We start from the raw sequence: 19,886 nt of genomic DNA, 5'->3' as shown, positions 1-19,886 counted from the left end.
TCCTAATTATGCATTAGCATGCAAAAAGTCACTCTCAGCAGCACCATGACAGTTTACAAATGCCATGGCAATGTCAGGAAGTTACCCTATATGGTCTTAAAAGGAGAGGAACCCTCAGTTCTGAGAACTGCTCACCCCTTTCCTGGAAAACTCATAAATAATCCAACCCTCGTTTAGCATATAATCAATAACTAACTATAAGTAGCCTTAGTCCAGCAGCCCAAACTACTGCTCTGCCTATGGAGTAGCCATTCTGTATTCCTTTTTTTTTTGAGACGGAGTCTTGCTCTATTGCCCAGGCTGGAGTGCAATGGTGTGATCTTGGCTCACTGCGACCTCTGCTTCCCGGGTTCAGGTGATTCTCCTGCCTCAGTCTCTCGAGTGGCTGGGATTACAGGCATGTGCCACCACGCCCGGCTAATTTTTGTATTTTTAGTAGAGATGGGGTTTTGCCATGATGGCCTGGCTGGTCTCAAACTCCTGACCTCAGGTGATCCACCCTCCTCGGCCTCCCAAAGTGCTAGGATTACAGGCGTGAGCCACCGCGCCTGGCCCCTTTACTTTCTTAATAAACTTGCTTTCACTTTATGGACTCACCCTGAATTTTTTCTTGTGGAAGATCCAAGAACCCTCTTGAGGTCTGGATTGGGACCCCTTTTGGGTAACAATATTGTTAGAATAAATTATCTCATCAAATCGATACATCAAGGCCTATGGACTTAGGCTTAAAAATTACTTTTACAAGGCAAAATATTCCAGAAACTCAGAGATTGTCTTCCTGGAGCTGGTCAAAGGCCATTTCTTTCTTTAGAATGTATAGCATCTGAGCAACCAAAGCCTGATGAGTTCACACTTTTGTGTATAACCCAAGCCCTGGCCCTAGCCTAGAATCTCTTAGAGCAAAACAATCATATTTACTGAGCATCTACATTTAGTATAACATTTTTTTTTTTTTTTTTTTGAGACGGAGTCTTGCTCTATCACCCAGGCTGGAGTGCAGTGGCCCGATCTCGGCTCACTGCAAGCTCCGCCTCCCGGGTTCACGCCATTCTCCTGCCTCAGCCTCTCCGAGTAGCTGGGACTACAGGCGCCCGCCACCACGCCCGGCTAATTTTTTTTGTATTTTTAGTAGAGACGGGGTTTCACTGTGGTCTCGATCTCCTGACCTCGTGATCCACCCACCTCGGCCTCCCAAAGTGCTGGGATTACAAGCGTGAGCCACCGCGCCCGGCGTAGTATAACATTTATACAAGATATATCAGCAGTATCATCATGAACATGCTGAGCCATTGGAGCAGCTCGTGTGGGGAATGGATAGATTTAGAAACAACAATCCATCCCATAAAGCCATTCATACTTTTCCATATATTTGTATCAATTACTCATTGTTCTCCTTGATCTACTGTTATTTGTACCTTGTGGTAAACCACCTCCCCTCTCACTACATTGGCTTAAGTTATCCTCCACCATGCACATCTGGAAAGAGCCAGAGCTCCCTAACACGACTTCTCCCTCTTGCCCCTCCCATATTCCAATTTCCATAGAGTACCCAGAGTGATCCTTTTAAAACATAAATCAGTCCAGGCGCAGTGGCTCACGCCTGTAATCCCAGCACTTTGGGAGGCTGAGGCAGGTGGATCATGAGGTCAGGAGATTGAGACCATCCTGGTTAACACGGTGAAACCCTGTCTGTACTAAAAATACAAAAAATTACCCGGGCGTGGTGGCACTTGCCTGTAATCCCAGCTACTCTGGAGGCTGAGGTGGGAGAATCGCTTGAACCCAGGAGGAGAAGGTTGCAGTGAGCTGAGATCACGCCATCATACTCCAGCCTGGTGACAGGGCAAGACTCCGTCTCAAAAAACAAACAAAAACATAAATCAGATAACATCACAGGTCTGCTCAAAACCCCATGATGGCTACCCATTTCACAGTGTATTAGCTATATTTTCTTATTTTCTGCATTCTTGATGCTCTGGAATTTGGGACCTTGCCATTTAGAGTTAACTGATTCTTAGAGATTGCAAATGACTCACTCTGAACCATGCCTTTTATTTGCATACTAACAAATCCAGAATCCCCTAATGTGAATCATCTCCTCTGTCTGGCTCTTACACTACAGGAGACAATTTTTTTTTTTTTTTTTTTGCTCTAATGACTCCAGGGCCAGGTACTCGGCAGACAGGGACAGCTTCTAGACCCCAAAGTCTACCAACTTTATTCAAACCAGCAAATCCTCTTCTGGTTACCCAGCCCTGCCTTTCTTTTCCTGTGGAAAACACAATAAAGGATCTGGCCTCTGCTTTCTCCTCTGCTTCTGCTTCCTATACCACCCTGGTGCTTCTCACATAGCCCTGCAGGATGTGTTTTGCCTACTGTTTCTAAAACTCCGTTGAGTTTAAAGTTCTTCCTTCCTGGCAATCATTTGCATGTCTGAGTTTCTTATCAGACCATACTGCAAAAAACCCCAGGTACATTTTTGAACACATACGAACATATTACAACCTCTCTACACTGGCATAAAAGACTACACAGTTTGTTTCCATCTATCTCTCCAACTTCCATGCATATTCAGTTCCAGCCACACTAGGCTTCTTGGTGTTCCTCAAACACCCAGGATGCTCTGTCAGTTCCATTGTCCTGTGTGTTTTCTCTGAGTGATAACACTGTTTCCTCAGATCTCCATGAGTCCTTAATTCCTCTAAGTCCATGCTAAAACATAACTTTTTTTTTTTTCTTTTGAGACGGAATCTCACTCTGTCGCCCAGGCTGGAGAGCAGTGGCGTGATCTCGGCTCACTGCAACCTCCGCCTCCCGGGTTCAAGTGATTCTCCTGCCTCAGCCTCTCTAGTAGCTGGGATTACAGGTGTGCCCACCACCACGGCCAGCTAATTTTTTGTATTTTTAGTAGAGACGAGGTTTCACCATGTTAGCCAGGATGGTCTCGATCTCCTGACCTCATGATCCACCCGTCGCAGCCTCCCAAAGTGCTGGGATTACAGGCAAGAGCCACCGCGCCCGGCCTAACTGTCTTATTAGACCTGTCCCAACCACTCTGTATTGCACAACTGGCTTTATCCCACTCACTGATTGTTAATTTGCTCTAGTTTGTCTTATCTCCACAACACTCCTAATCTTCTATATTGTTTGGGAGTTTGGGATTATTATTATTTTGTGTGTGTGTGTGTGTGTGTGTGTTTGTTATGTATGTGTCTCCATTGTGACTTTTTGTTTTTTTTTGTTTAGAAACAGGGTTTCGCTAGATAGCCCAGGCTGGTCTCAAACTCCTGGTCTCAAACTCCTGGTCTCAAGCGATCCTCCTGTTTCAGTGTCCTGAGTAGCTAGGACTACAGGAACAATCCCACCAGGCCCAGCTCTGTATCTCCACTGTTTAGAGCAGAGCCTATCACAAGATAGTCAAGTACTTGTTGAGTTAATTAATTAAAAGTGAGTAAATATATAAAAATATATTTTCAAATGGTTATGAATGTCCTAAAGAAAAGTAGAACAGAGTAATATTGGGGTGAGGGACTACTTTAAAATTTTTATTATTATTTTTTAAAGACAGGTTCTCTCACTCTGTTGCCCGGGCTGGAATGCAGTGGCACAATCATGGCTCACTGCAGCCTGCGCCACCGTGGCTCAAGTGATCCTCCTCCCTCAGCCTCCCGAGTAGCCAGGACTATAGGTATCCACCACCATGCCTGGCTAATTTTTAAATTTTTCACAGAGACGGGGTCTCACTATGTTGCCCAGGCTGGTCTTGAACTCCTGGGCTCAAGTGATCCTCCTACCTTGGCTTCTCCAAGTGTCGGGATTACAGACCACCACACCTGGCTGGGGGAGCTACTTTAGATGAAGAGATCCACACTTGAGCCCAGGAGTTTTGAGACGAGCTGGGCAACACAGTGAGACCCCATCTCTACAAAAAATAAAAAAAAATTAGTTGGGTGTGTTGGTGTGGGCCTGTATCCCAGTTACTCAGGAGGCTGAGGTGAGAGGATCACATGAGCCTAGGAGGTGGCGGCTGCAGTGAGCTATGACCCTGCTACTGTACTGCAGCCTGGGTTACACAGCAAGACCCCATCTCAAAAGAAAAAAAAAAAAGAGAGATCTGGAGAGGCCTCTATGAGAAGGGAATGGTTGATACAAGCTGAGGCTCATTACCTGGACCACATGTCTACAACCTAGGTGGGACTGGCTCAACACTATCTTTTACATTATCTTGCAAAGTGCCTTCCCTCAGCTTCTCTAAGAAGTATTTGTAGAGTGAATGTTCAGTGGATTTTATAACGAGGCTGCAAAATCCCCATGGTCTCCTGGCACCACTGTAGGACTGTTACTGTAGGACTGCTGGGTCACCCCTGGCTGTTAAGGCCATTTCCCTTTCTCTTCTCTCAGCAACCAGCCTATGGCTTCAGGGGAAACTTCCAGTTCAAGACTGAAAGTCATGGTTTTGGCCCAGAGATATATTTCTGCTCCTGACTCCATGAGAACAAGACAGATTCTACAGGGAATGAAAGGAGAAGCTACAAGGAATGAAAGGAGAAGGAAAGAAAAGAGGAATGAAAGGAATGAAGGGAGATGACTGGAGCAAACACTAGTTATGAAAGGATTCCCTATGAAGTGAGACTTGAGATGAAGAGGAAGCAGGGGATTCCAGATGAATTTTAGGGTTGGAACTCATATATTACCTCCGTAACCAGACAGCCTGGGTATTCTTGATTCTCCACTATAGACCACTGATGTGGTTTAAGAAGACAGTACAGAATGACACCACTTTCAACAATACCCAGAGGCATAAATTGCTCCAAAGCTTTTTATCAGGCTTGACCAGGCACGGTGGCTCACACCTGTAGTCCCAGCACCTTGGGAGGCCAAGGCAGGTGGATCACATGAGGTCAGGAGTTCGAGACCAGCCTGGCCAACATGGTGAAACCCTGTCTCTACTAAAAACTACAAAAATGTAATCCTAGCTACTTGGGATGAGGCAGGAGAATCGCTTGAACCTAGGAGGCGGAGGTTTCAGTGAGCCAAGATCACGCCATTGCACTCCAGCCTGGGTGACAGAGCAAAACTCCGTCTCAAAAAAAAAAAAAAAAAATCAGGCTTTTTGGGTTCCCAAACTGTTTGATATTTGTTCTACGTCAGGTTGGCGTACCTCCACATGTTTCTTTCCAGGCTCTCTGCTTGTCCCCTCAGGCAATATCTCTGGATCTGGGCTCTAAAGCTGGGAGTGAGAACCATGGCCCACTTCTGACATCCCTGCTTTGAGGGCTGAGTGCTCAGTGGTAGTGGGTGGCCAGTGGCCTCATGTCTTTTCAGCTGCCCTGTCATGGTACACTACTACAGACTTTCAGTGGGCAAGTGTGATGAATCCCCAGTACCCAGCATCACGGTGCCCAAGGAAGAGCCTTCATCTCACCAACACCGGATGGGTGGAGGAAGGGAGCTCCTGCCTCTGGGGCTGCACTCACTAGGGATTTAGCCTCAGCAAGTGTCCGGTGGTAAGATAAGAAACGCTGACATCCTACCCTGCTGGGAAGACAGCCCTCTGTATGGAAGCTGAGAGGGAGAGCCTGTATTCTTTTTTTTTTTTTTTTGAGACAGAGTCTTGCTCTGTCCCCCAGGGTGGAGTGCAGTGGCGCAATCTCGGCTCACTGCAAGCTCCGCCTCCCAGGTTCAAGCCCTTCTCTTGCCTCAGCCTCCCAAGTAGCTGGGACTACAGGTGCCCGCCAACACGCCCTGCTAATTTTTTGTATTTTTAGTAGAGACGGGGTTTCACCGTGTTAGCCTGGATGGTCTCGATCTCCTGACCTCGTGATCCACTCGCCTCGGCCTCCCAAAGTGCTGGGATTACAGGCTTGAGCCACCGCGCCCGGCTGGGAGAGCCTGTATTCTTGTCTGCAACACTGTGGAGTATAGCTTCCGTATCACTGAATTGGGAGGGGTGAAGGAAAGAGATGGTGTTGGTTCAAATACCACGGACTCTCACAGTTCTTACAGAAGGACAGATTCTCTTGAATAAATATTTTTTCATTTGATGTATATCCTTAGGACTATCTCCAGAGACATGACTTTTTTTGTTTGTTTGTTTTGTTTTCAATAATTTTCAACAGTTTTGTTGGGGAGTGGGCCCACAGAGCTCCTTATGCTGTCATGCCAGAAGTCTCTCCTTGCTTTTTTTGTTTTAAACTTTTTATTTTCTGACAATTTTAGCTGTAAAGAAGCAAAGATATTACAGAGTTCCTACATAACTTCATGCAGCTCCACCTCATGTTAATACTTCACAACTCTATGACATATTTGTCAAAGCTAAGAAATTAACATGGTATACTACTACTACTAACTGAACTACACACTGTATTTGGATTTCACCAGTTTTTTTCCGCTAATGTCCTCCAGTTGCAGGATCCAGTCCAGGACACCACATTTCAGTTAATCATCTCATCGCTTTAGTTTTCTCCCATCTGTGACAGCTGCTCTGTCTTTTCTTGTTTTTCATGATCTACATACTTCTGGAGTACTCATAATGCAATGTCCCTTAATTTGCATTTGTCTGGTATTTTTTCATTATTAGTCTAGAATTGTGAGTTAAGGGGAAGAACATCAGATTGGCAAAGTGTCCTCCTTGTATCATCATAGTAGGTGTTACGTGATGTCAAGATGACTAAAATGGGCCAGGCGCGGTGGCTCACGCCCTGTAATCCCAGGACTTTGGGAGGCCGAGGCGGGTGGATCACAAGGTCAAGAGATCCAGACCATCCTGGTCAACATGGTGAAACCTCGTCTCTACTAAAAATACAAAAATTAGCTGGGCGTGGTGGCGTGCAACTGTAGTCCCAGCTACTCAAGAGGCTCGGGCAAGAGAATGGCTTGAACCTGGAAGGCCGAGGTTGCAGTGAGCTGAGATTGTGCCACTGCACTCCAGCCTGGGAGACAGAGCAAGACTCCATCTCAAAAAAACAAAAAAACAAAAAAAAAAGATGACTTAAATGATGCTAACCTTGATCACTTGGTTAGGTACTTGTCTGCCAGGTTTCTCCTGTCAAGTTACTGTTTTCACTTTCCACAATTAGTCACTAAGTCCAGCCAACTCAAGGGGAAGACCACAAAGCTCCACTGTCTGAAGGGGGCTGGTGATATCTACGTATACTATTTGCAATTCTTTTTTAAGATTGGTTTCTTCTCCTTGTTTATTTATGGGCGAGCCTTATTAATTACTGGTTTTAATTTTTGAAAAATCATTCTCCTGGCCGGGCGCGGTGGCTCAAGCCTGTAATCCCAGCGCTTTGGGAGGCCGAGGCGGGCGGATCACGAGGTCAGGAGATCGAGACCATCCTGGCTAACACGGTGAAACCCCGTCTCTACTAAAAATACAAAAAATTAGCCGGACGTGTTGGCGGGCGCCTGTAGTCCCAGCTACTCGGGAGGCTGAGGCAGGAGAATGGCGTGAACCCGGGAGGCGGAGTTTGCAGTGAGCCGAAATCGCGCCACTGCACTCCAGCCTGGGGGACGGAGCAAGACTCTGTCTCGAAAAAAAAAAAAAAGAAAAATCAAATAAGGCCGGGCGCGGTGGCTCACGCCTGTAATCCCAGCACTTTGGGAGGCTGAGGCGGGCGGATCACGAGGTCAGGAGATCGAGACCACCTTGGCTAACACGGTGAAACCCCGTCTCTACTAAAAATACAAAAAATTAGCCGGGCATGTTGGCTGGCGCCTGTAGTCCCAGCTACTCGGGAGGCTGAGGCAGGAGAATGGCGTGAACCCGGGAGGCGGAGCTTGCAGTGAGCCGAGATCGTGCCACTGCACTCCAGCCTGGGCGACAGAGCAAGACTCCGTCTCAAAAAAAAAAAAAAAAAGAAAAATCAAATAAGTGCTCACCTTAGCAGTACATATATTAAAAATCAAATATAAGTGCTTCTATGTGTGTTTTGTGAATCCCATCTTATACAAATCAGGTAAGGGAGATACTAAGATTTGGAAATAGTTCCTCTCCACCAAAACTCATGTTGAAATTTGATTTCCAAGCTGGGCATGGTGGTGTGCACCTGTAGTCCCAGCTACTTGGGAGGCTGAAGCCGAAGGATCACTTGAGCCTAGGAGTTCACAGACAGCCTGGGAAACATGGTGAGATCCCATATGATATGGTTTGGCTGTGCCCCCACCCAAATCTCATCTTGAATTGTAACTCTCACAATTCTTATGTGTCATGGGAGGGATTGGTGGGGGGTGACTGAATTATGGGGCGGGGTCTTTCCTGCGCTGTTATGATAGTGAAGGAGTCTCACCAGATCTGATAGTTTTAAAAACAGGAGCTTCCGGCTGGGTACAGTGGCTCACACCTATAATCCCAGCACTTTGGGAGGCCGAGGTGGGCGGATCACAAGGTCAGGAGATCAAGACCATCCTGGCTAACATGATGAAACCCCGTTTCTACTACAAATACAAAACATTAGTGGGGCATGGTGGCTCATGCCTGTAGTCCCAGCTACTCAGGAGGCTGAGGCAGGAGAATCGCTTGAACCCGGGAGGCAGAGTGAGCTGATATCGCGCCACTGCACTCCAGCCTGGGCAACAGAGTGAGAATCCGTCAAAAAAAAAAAAAAGAAGGAAAATATTCAGTAAGCTTGTCCTGTATTCCTACACAAAGAGTATAACAGCAATATATTCCACAAGAGTAAAGCAAAATAAGTAAAGTTATTCTAAGTAAACTAAATTAGAAGGCTTTTCATGAACTGAGCAACTGTTGGAACTAAGCTGGCATGGGGTTGTTAGCTGATTATAATGTGCCCAGAATTAGAATATTGATCCAGATTTTTACATTACCCATCCCTCTTGTTTTTTCTGAGCAGCAGTCAGAGATGTTGGTTCACAGGAATAAGCAGGGTTAGGTTAAATTGCAGAAACAAACTTAAAAAGAACTAATGAGATTAGAATTTAATAACAAGTATACCATAGTTCTTGAAATATAATATTTCTCCAGTTTCTCATTTTTACTAAAGACAGATTAGGGTAAGACTGATTTGATTTGCTTTATTATACTTGGCCTGATTATTTATATAAAGTGCAGCAAGAATAATTATTTTTCACATAGCCTTTTTTTTTTTTTTTTTTTGAGACGGAGTCTTGCTCTGTCCCCCAGGCTGGAGTGCAGTGGCGCAATCTCGGCTCACTGCAAGCTCCGTCTCCCGGGTTCACATCATTCTCCTACCTCACCCTCCCGAGTAGCTGGGACTACAGGCACCCGCCACCACGCCCAGCTAATTGTTTCCATTTTTGGTACAGACGGGGTTTCACCATGTTAGCCAGGATGGTCTCGATCTCCTGACCTTGTGATCTGCCCACCTCGGCCTCCCAAAGTGCTAGGATTACAGGCGTGAGCCATCGCGCCTGGCCCCACATAGGCTTTTTAATTGGCTTTGATGGAACTCTGTTTCACAGAGAATCTCTGATAAGACTTTTTTAAAGCCAAACCCTGCCATGGGTTTGTACCCTCAAATACCTATAAGTTGGGTAAATTACTCTCCTTTTGAGGTCCCAAGATAAGGTGGAGCTCCCGGACCTGTCAGAAAGTGGCATTCTTTACTTAACCACAGGTCAGAAACCCTGTACAGGTACTGTGTAAGCAAGGTGTGAGGCCAGTTCCCCAAAGGGCTTTTATTGGCTGTACAAATCAAGTTTGATTCCTTAAAGAAAAGCACATCATTCTAGTCAAAGCCTTGGTAAAATAACCAATTTCTCCAATTGTGTCCTGTTATAAAGGAAAACAGATTCTTATTGCACTTATGCAAATAACTATATTGCCATAAGTTAAGAATACTCACAACTAGTTTCCAAATTCTGGAGAAATCAGGTTCAGAGAAACAAATATGTTCCAAATTTTGTTCATAGGAGTATATTCAACTGGTAAAAGCTGTAAATAGCTCAAATGAAAAGTTTCCTTGACTCTGAAAAACAAAACAAAGGATCAGCAATGTTTTAAACAAAGTTAAAAACATTAGACTTCTTCAGTTTAGTCCATAGAGTTAACTTATGTTTGATACTTATGCACATTTCAGTTCTCTATGAGAGCTCTAAAAGTTATTTCCTCTATTCTAATGTCACAATCTCCAAAATTATCAGAAAACCTGCATTTAAGAACACCTGCTAGAGTTTTTTTTTTTTTTTTCCGAGACAGAGTCTCACTCTGTTGCCCAGGCTTGAGTGCAGTGATGCAATCTCAGCTCACTGAAACCTCCACCTCCCGGGTTCAAGCGATTCTTCTGCCTCAGTCTCCCAAGTAGCTGGGACTACAGGCCTGTGCCACCACACCTGGATAACTTTTTACATTTTTAGTGGAGACAGGGTTTCACCATATTGGTCAGGCTGGTCTTGAACTCCTGACCTCATGATCTGCCCACCTCGGCCTCCCCAAGTACTGGGATTACAGGCATGAGCCACCATGTGCGGCCCCCCCACCTTTTTTTTTTTTTTTTTTTGATACGGAGTCTTGCACTGTCACCTGAGCTGGAGTCCAGTGGTGCGATCCTGGCTTACTGCAACCTTCGCCTCCCAGGTTCAAGAGCTTCTCCTGTCTCAGCCTCCCAAGGAGCTGGGACTACAGGCCTGTGCCACCACATCCAGCTAATTTTTTATATTTTTAGTAGAGACAGGGTCTCACCATATTGGTCAGGCTGGTCTTGAACTCCAGACCTTGCGATCCGCCCACCTCGGCCTCTCGAAGTACTGGGATTACAGGCGTGGGCCACTGCGTCCAGCGTTTTTTTTTTCTTTTCTTTTTTGATACAGAGTCTCACACTGTCACCCGAGCTGGAGTCCAGTGGTGCAATCCCAGCTCACTGCAAGCTCTGCCTCCCAGGTTCAAGCGATTCTCCTGCCTCAGCCTCCCGAGTAGCTGGGATTACGGGTGCCTACCCCCACGCCTGGCTAATTTTTTTGTATTTTTTTTGGTAGAGACAGGGTTTCACTATGTTGGCCAGGCTGGTCTCGAACTCCTGACCTCGTGATTCACCCTCCTCAGCCTCCCAAAGTGCTGGGATTACAGGCTTGAGCCACTGCACCCACCCGGCCTAGAGTTCTATAGTTGATTATAAACCACCTTCTAAAGATGATTAAAACAAGACAATTGTCTGTGGATGATAAAAAATTTTAGGACAGCCACTACTAAAGCCACAATTGATAAGGAAATTTGGTTCTGTGGTACACAAAATTTTACATAACAATTATAATTATTAATAATATACAGTAAGTCATATTAGAATTATAGGAGTTCCCAGTAATTTTGCAATATATACCAATAACACATTTATGCAAATATAGTCCAAAGAAAACAAAACACCATTTCACATTTGATAATGCTTCCTGTATGATCTTTATACCAAATAAGCCAAATTTCACCTTTATATTAATGTACTATAATGTTAAATCCAATTTTTAATAAAATCTTATAGATGGCCGGGTGCAGTGGCTCACACCTGTAATCCCAGCACTTTGTGAGGCCGAGGTGGGCGGATCATGAGGTCAGGAGTTCAAGACCAGCCCGACCAACATGGTGAAACCCTGTCTCTACTAAAAATACAAAAATTAGCCAGGTGCCCATAGTCCCAGCTATTCGGGGAGGCTGAGGCAGGAGAATCGCTTGAACCCAGGAGGCAGAGGTTGCAGTGAGCCAAGATCGCACCACTGCATTCCAGCCTGGGTGACAGAGCGAGACTCTGTCTCAAAAAAAGAAAACAACAACAACAACAAAAAAAAACCCTTAGAGACGTATTTACCCAATTTTAGTGTTTAACCATAAGGTAAGATTCTTTTTTTTTTTTTTTTTTTTTAGATGAAGTCTCACTCTGTCTCCCAGGCTGGAGTGCGATGGACGATCTCGGCTCACTGCAACCTCCGCCTCCTGGGTTCAAGCTATTCTCCTGTCTCAGCCTCCCAAGTAGCTGGGATTACAGGCATGCACCACCACGCCCAGCTAAGTTTTTTGTATTTTTGTAGAGACAGGGTTTCACTATATTGGCCAGGCTGGTCTCGAACCCCTGACCTCAAGTGATCCACCCGCCTCGGCCTCCCAAAGTGCTGATATTACAGGCATGAGCCACCGCGCCCAGCCTCAAAGTAAGATTCTTATAAACCTTTTTTAACCCTTTACACATTTTTATGAAACAGTAGGTCAGTGCTCTTCAGAAAAACATGTTGTGCTTTTATTCCAGTGTTTAATTTATGGAAAAGCTGAATACTACTCCTTTAACTTTAGCCAATATGTTCACACACAGAATCTCTTACAATTAATTTTTGTAAACCTTCCAGAACTTGTTTAAATCTTTAGATTTTTTTTTCTTACTTAAAACAATTGTTTAACACTTTAGGCAGAAAAAATATCCACATTCCCATGCCTTCTTATAATTTTTTTTTTTTTTTTTTTTACCAAAAACACATTCACTTTTCTTACACACCTTGCATGTAAAATTGTTTCTTTAGTAGTGTGAGTTACATTTTATAATGTTAACTCTTAGCAACTTTTATTTTTGGTGAAAACCTTGGTAAGTAAGGGATTTTACTTATGTACTAGGTGTGGAGCCTGCCTAGAACACACCAGGCAGAAGTGCAGATATGAATTGACTCTCCAGCATTACTAAAGAGCACCATGGTTAAAAGGGGGTGTGGCAGCCGGGCACGGTGGCTCACGCCTGTAATCCCAGCACTTTGGGAGGCCAAGGCGGGTGGATCATGAGGTCAGGAGATTGAGACCATCCTGGCTAACACAGTGAAACCCCGTCACTACTAAAAAAAAATACAAAAAAATTAGCCGGGCGTGGTGGCGGGTGCCTGTAGTCCCAGCTACTCGGGAGGCTGAGGCAGGAAAATGCCGTGAACCTGGGAGGCGGAGCTTGCAGTAAGCCAAGATCGCACCACTGCACTCTAGCCTGGGCAACAGCGTGAGACTCTGTCTCAAAAAAAAAAAAAGGGAGTGTGGCTAACTCTACAGGTCCCCAGGCCTTACCTAGAATCTAATGTCTTTAAGGTAGGTAAATTGAACAATTTTCAAAAGTTAAAGAAACAGTTTGACCTTAAAGCGTTTAGCAAATCTGATATCTGACCTTAATTTAGACCAAGTGTCTACATTTTCAAGATATTTTATTTTACCAATAATCTCTAAAACTGTCTTTATTTCCAAAAGATTACTAAAGTCACATGAACAAAAAGGCATTACGGTTTCTATTTTTCTGACAAAATATTTGATTTAAGCACTTATTTTTCTAAGGCAATTAATTGGAACTCTTTTGTATCTAAACATACAACACATATAAATACACAGCACTTGTAACATTTTTCATGTGCCAGTTTTTTAATTGGATTACTGGCTTCAGGGTAGAGCCGTTGGAGGAACAAGGCCAGGGAAGCATGCATTTCTAGGGCCAAATAGGCAGCAAATAAGCAGCTGAAGGCAAAGGCAGATCCCCAAAATTAAGGGTGCCACTTTATACTGGTTCCCGGATCCCCAAAAGAAAGGGAACACTCCGGGAGAAGACAGTACAGTGCTTCTACTGTGCATGTCATTGCAAGGCAACCCAAAGCCAGTCAGCCCATTCCTCATGGGAGTCTCCTCCCAGTGAGGCGTGGGGATGTTTCCTTATCTTCCAGGTGGCCAAGAGCATGCTTCTCTGATCCCAGTGTGCAGAGTCAGGTATCCTTCCACAATTACTATTAGCGATCCATTAAAGTGTATTTCCTACCTAGTTATTATGCACCAAAGCTCTCTCATAATGCGAAATAATTTCTGATACCCCCAAAACTCAAAACTGTCAGATAACACAGTGCAAAACAGAACAGAGCCTTTGATTTTGAGAGGGATCTATTTGCTTTTAATTCCTGGGGTTTCATGAGGAAAACAGAAGTTGTTTTTTTTTCTTTTTTTTTTTTCCTAAAATGGGGTCTGTGGTGCCTTCTCTGTTTTTCCCAAGGAGTCCCAGGCTACCAGAAGTTATCTTAGGGCCTTTCATGTGTGCATTAACAGTGGCAAGACATAAAAAATGGAGAAAAATAATTCAGTCAACTGAGGAAAAAACAAAAACCGCTTTTTCCGGAAAAACAGGTTCCAAGAAGGGAAAAACATAAAGGCCTTTTAAATATATCTATAGCTTGTTTATCCACCACTTTTTTTTTTTTTTTGAGATGGAGTCTCACTGTGTCTCCCAGGCTGGGGTGTAGTGGCGCGATCTCGGCTCACTGCAACCTCTGCCTCCCTGGTTCAAGCAATATTTAATAACTCATGCATCACAAAAGTAAAGACAGTTAAAAATGTAATATTTTTTCAAATAATGGTACTACAATATATTCTTTTTTTTTTTTTTGAGACAGAGTCTTGCTCTGTCGCCCAGGCTGGAGTGCAGTGGCGTGATCTCAGCTCACTGCAAGCTCTGCCTCCCAGGTTCATGCCATTCTCCTGCCTCAGCCTCCCGAGTAGCTGGGACTACAGGCACCCACCACCACGCCAGGCTAATTTTTTTTGTATTTTTAGTAGAGACGGGGCTTCACCATGTTGGCCAGGCTGGTCTCGAATTCCTGACCTCAGGTGATCCGCCTGCCTCGGCCTCCCAGAGTGTCGGGATTACATGTGTGAGCCACCACACCTGGCCTATCCACTTTTAATTAAGCTAATTTTTAACCATAGTGCTCTTTAAAAAAGAAATCCTTTCAAATCTCTTATTACCCAACTTTAGCCATGCCAAGAAGCCAATATTTTCTAACTTCTGAACTTTACCAAAGGTTATCTCCTACGTGCATAGAGAAAGGAAAATCTAAGACAATCTGTGGAGGAGAAGAGAAAAGACGAGGTCACGCAGATATTAAACCAGAAATGACTTACTTCCTAGGTGGGGTATCAAACCCAGACTGCCACTGTGAAAGTGCAAAAACCTTAGTTACTGAGCTACAGCACGGGACGGTGCCTTCTTCCTTTCACAGAAGCCTAGAGTAGTTAATTTTGAGCTTGCAAAGGCTTTTAACTATTTAATATGATTTTTAGAGCTGACTATGACATGACCCCTAAAATTCTTATTCCCTAGTAGGTGGAGACCAAGAGAAGGTACTGCCACATGGTTAAAAGGTCAAGCTCCCAAGGACATAAAACAAGGGGGATACTTTATCCTGTCTGTTTGTTTCAGGGACCTGCAGCTGTTTGTTACTGACCAGCTTGCTGGGTCATCTTGAAAAGTGGGCTTACAGGTGTTCTAAGCCCATGTTTTATCCTACAGAAAAACAAATTCAAAGCACAAAATACACCAGTTTAAGACTAGCTTAGAATTCTTTTTCACATTAATCAAAACTTTACAGAGGAGATAAACACTGATTTATTGATTTATTATTTTTACTATTATTATTATTTTTACCATTCATTCAACCGTTTGCACAGAGAGAGAGAAGTCAGAAATCTGACTGGTAACAAATTCTTACCCTTTTGCTGGCACGCCAGGCTTCTGTGTTCCCCTTCTCTGAGTGGTCCCAGTGATCTGGCTTGTGGCACCATTGCCCTGGGAGCCAAGCCGCATTATAAAGGAAAATTACTTTTTTTCATTCTGACCAGAGCAAAATACATGTGATAAAACACACACATTACCCACTCTGCTTAGCACCCAATATTAAACTGGCAAGGCTTAAATTTGCCCCCAGATAGGCCCCGCCATCTTTAATCCAACCTCTGACTTGGAGTTTCAACATGTGGTCTCTGGGCAAGATGGTCGCCCGGGGTAATAGAGTAATAGAAAAGATAAGAAAGGGGCCGGGTGCGGTGGCTCACGCCTGTAATCCCAGCACTTCGGGAGGCCGAGGCGGGCAGATCACGAGGTCAGGAGATCGAGACCATCCTGGCTAACACGGTGAAATCCATCTCTACTAAAAAAATACAAAAAAATTAGCCGGGTGTGGTGGCAGGCGCCTGTAGTCCCAGCTACTCGGGAGGCTGAGGCAGGAGAATGGCCTGAACCCTGGAGGCAGAGCTTGCAGTGAGCAGAGATCACGCCACTGCACTCCAGCCTGGGCGACAGAGCAAGACTCCGTCTCAAAAAATATATATATATATAATAATATATATTATACTTTTCTAACTTCTGAACTTTACCAAAGGTTAAAGACAGGATAAAGTATAATATAATATAATATATAATAATAATATAATATAATATATATAATAATAATATAATATAATATATTATAATAATATAATACAATATATATAATAATATAATATAATAATATATATTATAATAACATAATATAATATATTATAATAATATAATATAATATATATTATAATATATATTATAATAATATAATATATATTATAATAATATAATATATATATATGAAAGGGAAATGCTTTAGCAAGCAATACTTTCCCAGGAAATATTTTCCACAGGCAATACTTTCCCAAGGAAGGCGAGATGATCAGGGAGGCCAGAGAAAGACCCACCCATTGCAGTGACACTGAAAAGTTCAGGCAGCTACGGCTGCTGTCGTGAAGGGACTTTTTTTCAGCAGTCCCGTTAGCTCTCAAGTTTCCCCTTTGGGGGAGGAAAAAGCTCCCTGTGTCCCATGATCCTGTACATGCCTAACCCTGTCGCCCACAGCCATCAGCAAAGAGTGCAAGGCAGATTAATCCAAAGACAATAGGAGTTAACATCCCATGGTGCCAAACCTGTTCTTAGCCAAGAGGGACTTTACTTAGAGGGGTCTCTAACCCCCTAAATCTTAGAAAGGACTCTGATCCTCCTAAGTTGGGCCTCTAACTCAAGGTCTGTCAAGGGTCCTTGCCTTTTATTAAGAGGGGCCTCTAACCCACTCTGTCTTAGGAGAGACTCTAACTCCCCTAACTTGAGCGTCTATCCCAATCCCATTCTTTACCTGGGTACCCCACCACTTACCCAAAGTCGTCCAATCAGTACTGCAGTCTATTTCCTTTGGGTCAGGGGGGTCTCCTCAGCATCGTCCCTTTTGTGGTTTGCAAGAAAGGTGTTACCGGACCCCACCACTTCCCCAAAGTTAGCCTTTGGGTCAGGGGTTTCTGCAGTATAGTCTCTTCTGTGGTGGCCAGGAATATGTTACAGGAAAGGGGTCCCAATCCATACCCCAAGAGAGGGTTCTTGGATCTCGCACAAGAAATAATTCAGGGGGAGTCCACAGTGCAAAGTGAAAGCAAGTTTATTAAGAAAGTAAAGGAATAAAGAATGGCTACTCCATAGACACAGCAGCCCTGAGGGCTGCTGGGTGCCCATGTTTATGGTTATTTCTTGGTGACATGCTAAACAAGGGGTGTATTATTCATGCCTCCCCTTTTCAGACCACATAGGGTAACTCCCTGACATTGCCATGGCATTTGTAAACTGTCATGGCACTGGTGGGAGTGTAGCAGTGAGGACGACCAGAGGTCACTCTTGTCACCATTTTGGTTTTGGTGGTTTTGGCCAGTTCTGTTACTGCAACCTGTTTTATCAGCAAGGTCTTTATGATCTGTATTTTGTGCTGACCTCCTATCTCATCCTGTAACTCAGAATGCCTTAACTGTCTGGGAATGCAGCCTAATAGGTTTTAGCTTCATTTTACCCAGCTCCTATTTAAGATAGAGTTGCTCTGGTTCATATGCCTCTGAAAAAACCATTTAAATTTGATTATAAGAGTCTGGCCGGAGGGGGTGGTGCACATCTGTAATCCCAGCACTTTGGGAGGACGAGGCGGGTGGATCACCTGAGGTCGGGAGTTTGAGACCAGCCTGAACAACATGGAAAAACCCTGTCTCTACTAAAAATACAAAATTAGCCAGGCATGGTGGCGCACACCTGTAATCCCAGCTACTCGGGAGGCTGAGGCAGGAGAATCACTTGAACCCGGGAGGCGGAGGTTGCAGTGAGTGGAGACTGTGCCACTGCTCTCCAGCCTGGGCAACAAGAGTGACTCCATCTCAAAAAAAAAAAATATATATATATATATATATTTAAGAGTCACAAATATGTTAAAAAGAGAATGATGTCTTTATCAATTTTCAAAAATTACTATTGCCAATGATGAATAACAGTGTTCTTTGCACACTAATTTAGCCAAAAACATATCTCCAAAAGTACAGCATCGTGTAGGAAATTGACCCCATCTCCATTCCTTGACTATTTTCAATCTCAAAATTAAATATCTTGGAGAGTACTTTCTGCACACCTTGTTTCTATTTTCTTAACCATATATATCGTCAAACCATTGAAAGCTGGACTTTATTCTCTCACTTTCATAGTCATGAAAAGAAAAAAAAATTACTGATGGGGACTCCTAAGACTTCGCATAATATAGATAATCTTTGCATAGTCTAGGATTGTTAAAATTCCTAACAAGACTTTATAAACTCTCCTGTCTGCAACCAGTTAATGCTGGGTTGGGCCAGGGTTCCCCACTTTCCCGTCACTTATCCATCTACGCTCCTTCTTTTCACAGCCTCACCCAATATCATGACTTGAAGTATCAGTTTACAGTAACAACTCTCAAATTTATATATCCACGCTCAAACCCTCCGCCAATGTTGAATCATAGGTTGAGTATATGGCACTATGCTTTGTGGTCTTACTGACGTTTCAAACTGATCATGCTTGAAATGGGAGTACTGGACTTCCCTGCAAGCCTGCTCCACTAGCAGCCTCCCCACCTCAGGGTACGGGAAGTCCACACGTGGCGAACGCGAAGCCTATTACATCACCCGGAAGTCCCTGCATCCTACGAAGGCTGGGCCCGGCCAAAGGAGGCCCAATAGAGGGCGGTCTGTCCTTTCCCAGCAGGCTGGGCACACTGTCAGGCGTCCTCCTTTGGGTGGCAATTTTAACTGCTCATTTATCCTTTTCTTCTATGAAAAGATCCAGAAAAGAGGCAAAGCAAGCGAGAAGTCGCGGGCCCAGCCCACAGCAGGGTAAGCACCTTTGTTCGGGGTCTGAATCGGGGCGAATATCCCCGCCTCCTGACCTCGATTTTCCTGAGCTAGAAGGGACCTTTCGACCCTCCGACTTGTGCCTGTACTGAAGCGGCAGCCCTAAGACGACGCGGGGGTTCTGGTGCGCACTTACGTGCAGTTGGATGCGCTGGGTGAGTTCCCACACCCGGTAGATGTAAGGGAAAAACTGCACTACCCAGAAGGCACTACCCCTTGCGTCGGCCGCGGACTCTGGGCCATTGACGGCCCAGGACAGGAGCGTTTTCTGCGGGCCAGGGCGGCGGAGGCGGGACTTCCGCTTCTTCATGTGACGTCATCTCCGTGGGCCGGTTTGGCCCTGAAACAGTGTGGGGCCTAGAGCGCTGGGTGGGCGCGTTCTGCGGCCTGAGCAGGGACGGGTAGTGAAGCGGTTACGCCCCTTCTCCGCGTCTTGGCGGGAGCCTGACGCCCCGCTTCTCCCCTAACGAGGTGTCCCACCGGCGCCCGCCGAGGCCTAGGCCTCCGCAGCCGCCCTCCGTCTCCTCAGCCCCGACGCTGCGCCTTGGGCCTTGTGCGCATTTTTTTTCGGGGGAAAACTGAGGCTCGGAGTGCGAAAGTCAGCCGAGGTCGCCCCGCCCAGGACAGAGAAGGGCTGTGGTCGGCTGATCCGCGGCATTCCCGGGATGGCGGCGGCGTGGATGGCTCCGGCGCAGGTAAGTGGATGAGGTTGCGGCCTTGCTGCTGCTGTGCTATTTCTGGAGGCCTCGTGGGCAGGCTGGAAGCCAAGACAGCCACAGGATTTTTCTTTGTCGCCATCGTTTAAGAGAAATGGCCGTGGCTTGTCATTTCCTTTATCCGCAGTCCTGCGACAGTGTTGGCCTCCGTGGTTGAAGGAGTGATGCCTCCTTCTAGGGATCTCATCACACTTCCCCTAAATCCAACCTTC

At 45.0% G+C, this 19,886-nt stretch overlaps 2 protein-coding genes across 5 annotated transcripts in view; one reads left to right on the top strand and one right to left on the bottom strand.

Annotated features, from left to right (window-relative positions):
- Positions 1-1,719: 1,719 nt before the first annotated feature.
- Positions 1,720-19,268, bottom strand: LOC129461095 (uncharacterized). 3 transcript variants are annotated; one of them, XR_010115192.1, is made up of 5 exons: positions 19,095-19,198; positions 16,923-16,989; positions 15,457-15,533; positions 9,828-9,950; positions 1,720-5,936 (listed from the first exon to the last, which is right to left on the bottom strand). XR_010115192.1 is itself a non-coding variant. In XM_063615394.1 (4 exons), exons 1-3 carry the CDS (start codon positions 19,266-19,268, stop codon positions 9,830-9,832), a joined length of 372 nt encoding a protein of 123 aa, XP_063471464.1. In that variant the 3' UTR covers positions 6,181-6,219; positions 9,828-9,829. The 3 variants fall into 3 exon arrangements, 2 of the variants coding, with proteins under 2 accessions (XP_063471464.1, XP_063471465.1); XM_063615394.1 differs by lacking the exons at positions 1,720-5,936; positions 16,923-16,989 and adding an exon at positions 6,181-6,219 and having other exon boundaries at positions 19,095-19,268; XM_063615395.1 differs by lacking the exons at positions 1,720-5,936; positions 9,828-9,950; positions 16,923-16,989 and adding an exon at positions 6,181-6,581 and having other exon boundaries at positions 19,095-19,268.
- Positions 18,707-19,886, top strand: part of ZNF460 (zinc finger protein 460) — a 29,500-nt gene continuing 28,320 nt past the window's right edge. Inside the window, exon 1 of one of the 2 annotated variants that reach the window (XM_055239880.2) lies at positions 18,707-19,113. In XM_055239880.2, the coding sequence (XP_055095855.2) occupies positions 19,105-19,113 (9 nt within the window). In that variant the 5' untranslated portion in view covers positions 18,707-19,104. Of the gene's footprint in view, positions 19,654-19,886 lie in introns of both variants that reach the window. The other variant, XM_055239879.2, reaches the window with a different exon arrangement.

The sequence above is a fragment of the Symphalangus syndactylus genome, chromosome 13, assembly GCF_028878055.3.
Source record: "Symphalangus syndactylus isolate Jambi chromosome 13, NHGRI_mSymSyn1-v2.1_pri, whole genome shotgun sequence".
Lineage (NCBI taxonomy): Eukaryota > Metazoa > Chordata > Mammalia > Primates > Hylobatidae > Symphalangus > Symphalangus syndactylus.
Note: the sequence above shows the minus strand (reverse complement) of the source record. Positions and strands in the feature narration are given on the sequence as shown.

Coding starts and splice junctions, on each gene's coding strand:
- LOC129461095 (XM_063615394.1), bottom strand. CDS start 19,268: ATGAAGAAGCGGAAGTCCCGCCTCCGCCGCCCTGGCCCGCAGAAAACG. Junction 15,534..19,094: donor CCCAGCGCATCCAACTGCAC/GTAAGTGCGCAC, acceptor CTTGGCTCCCAG/GGCAATGGTGCCACAAGCCA. Junction 9,951..15,456: donor CCTGGCGTGCCAGCAAAAGG/GTAAGAATTTGT, acceptor TTTGTTTTTCAG/AGTCAAGGAAACTTTTCATT.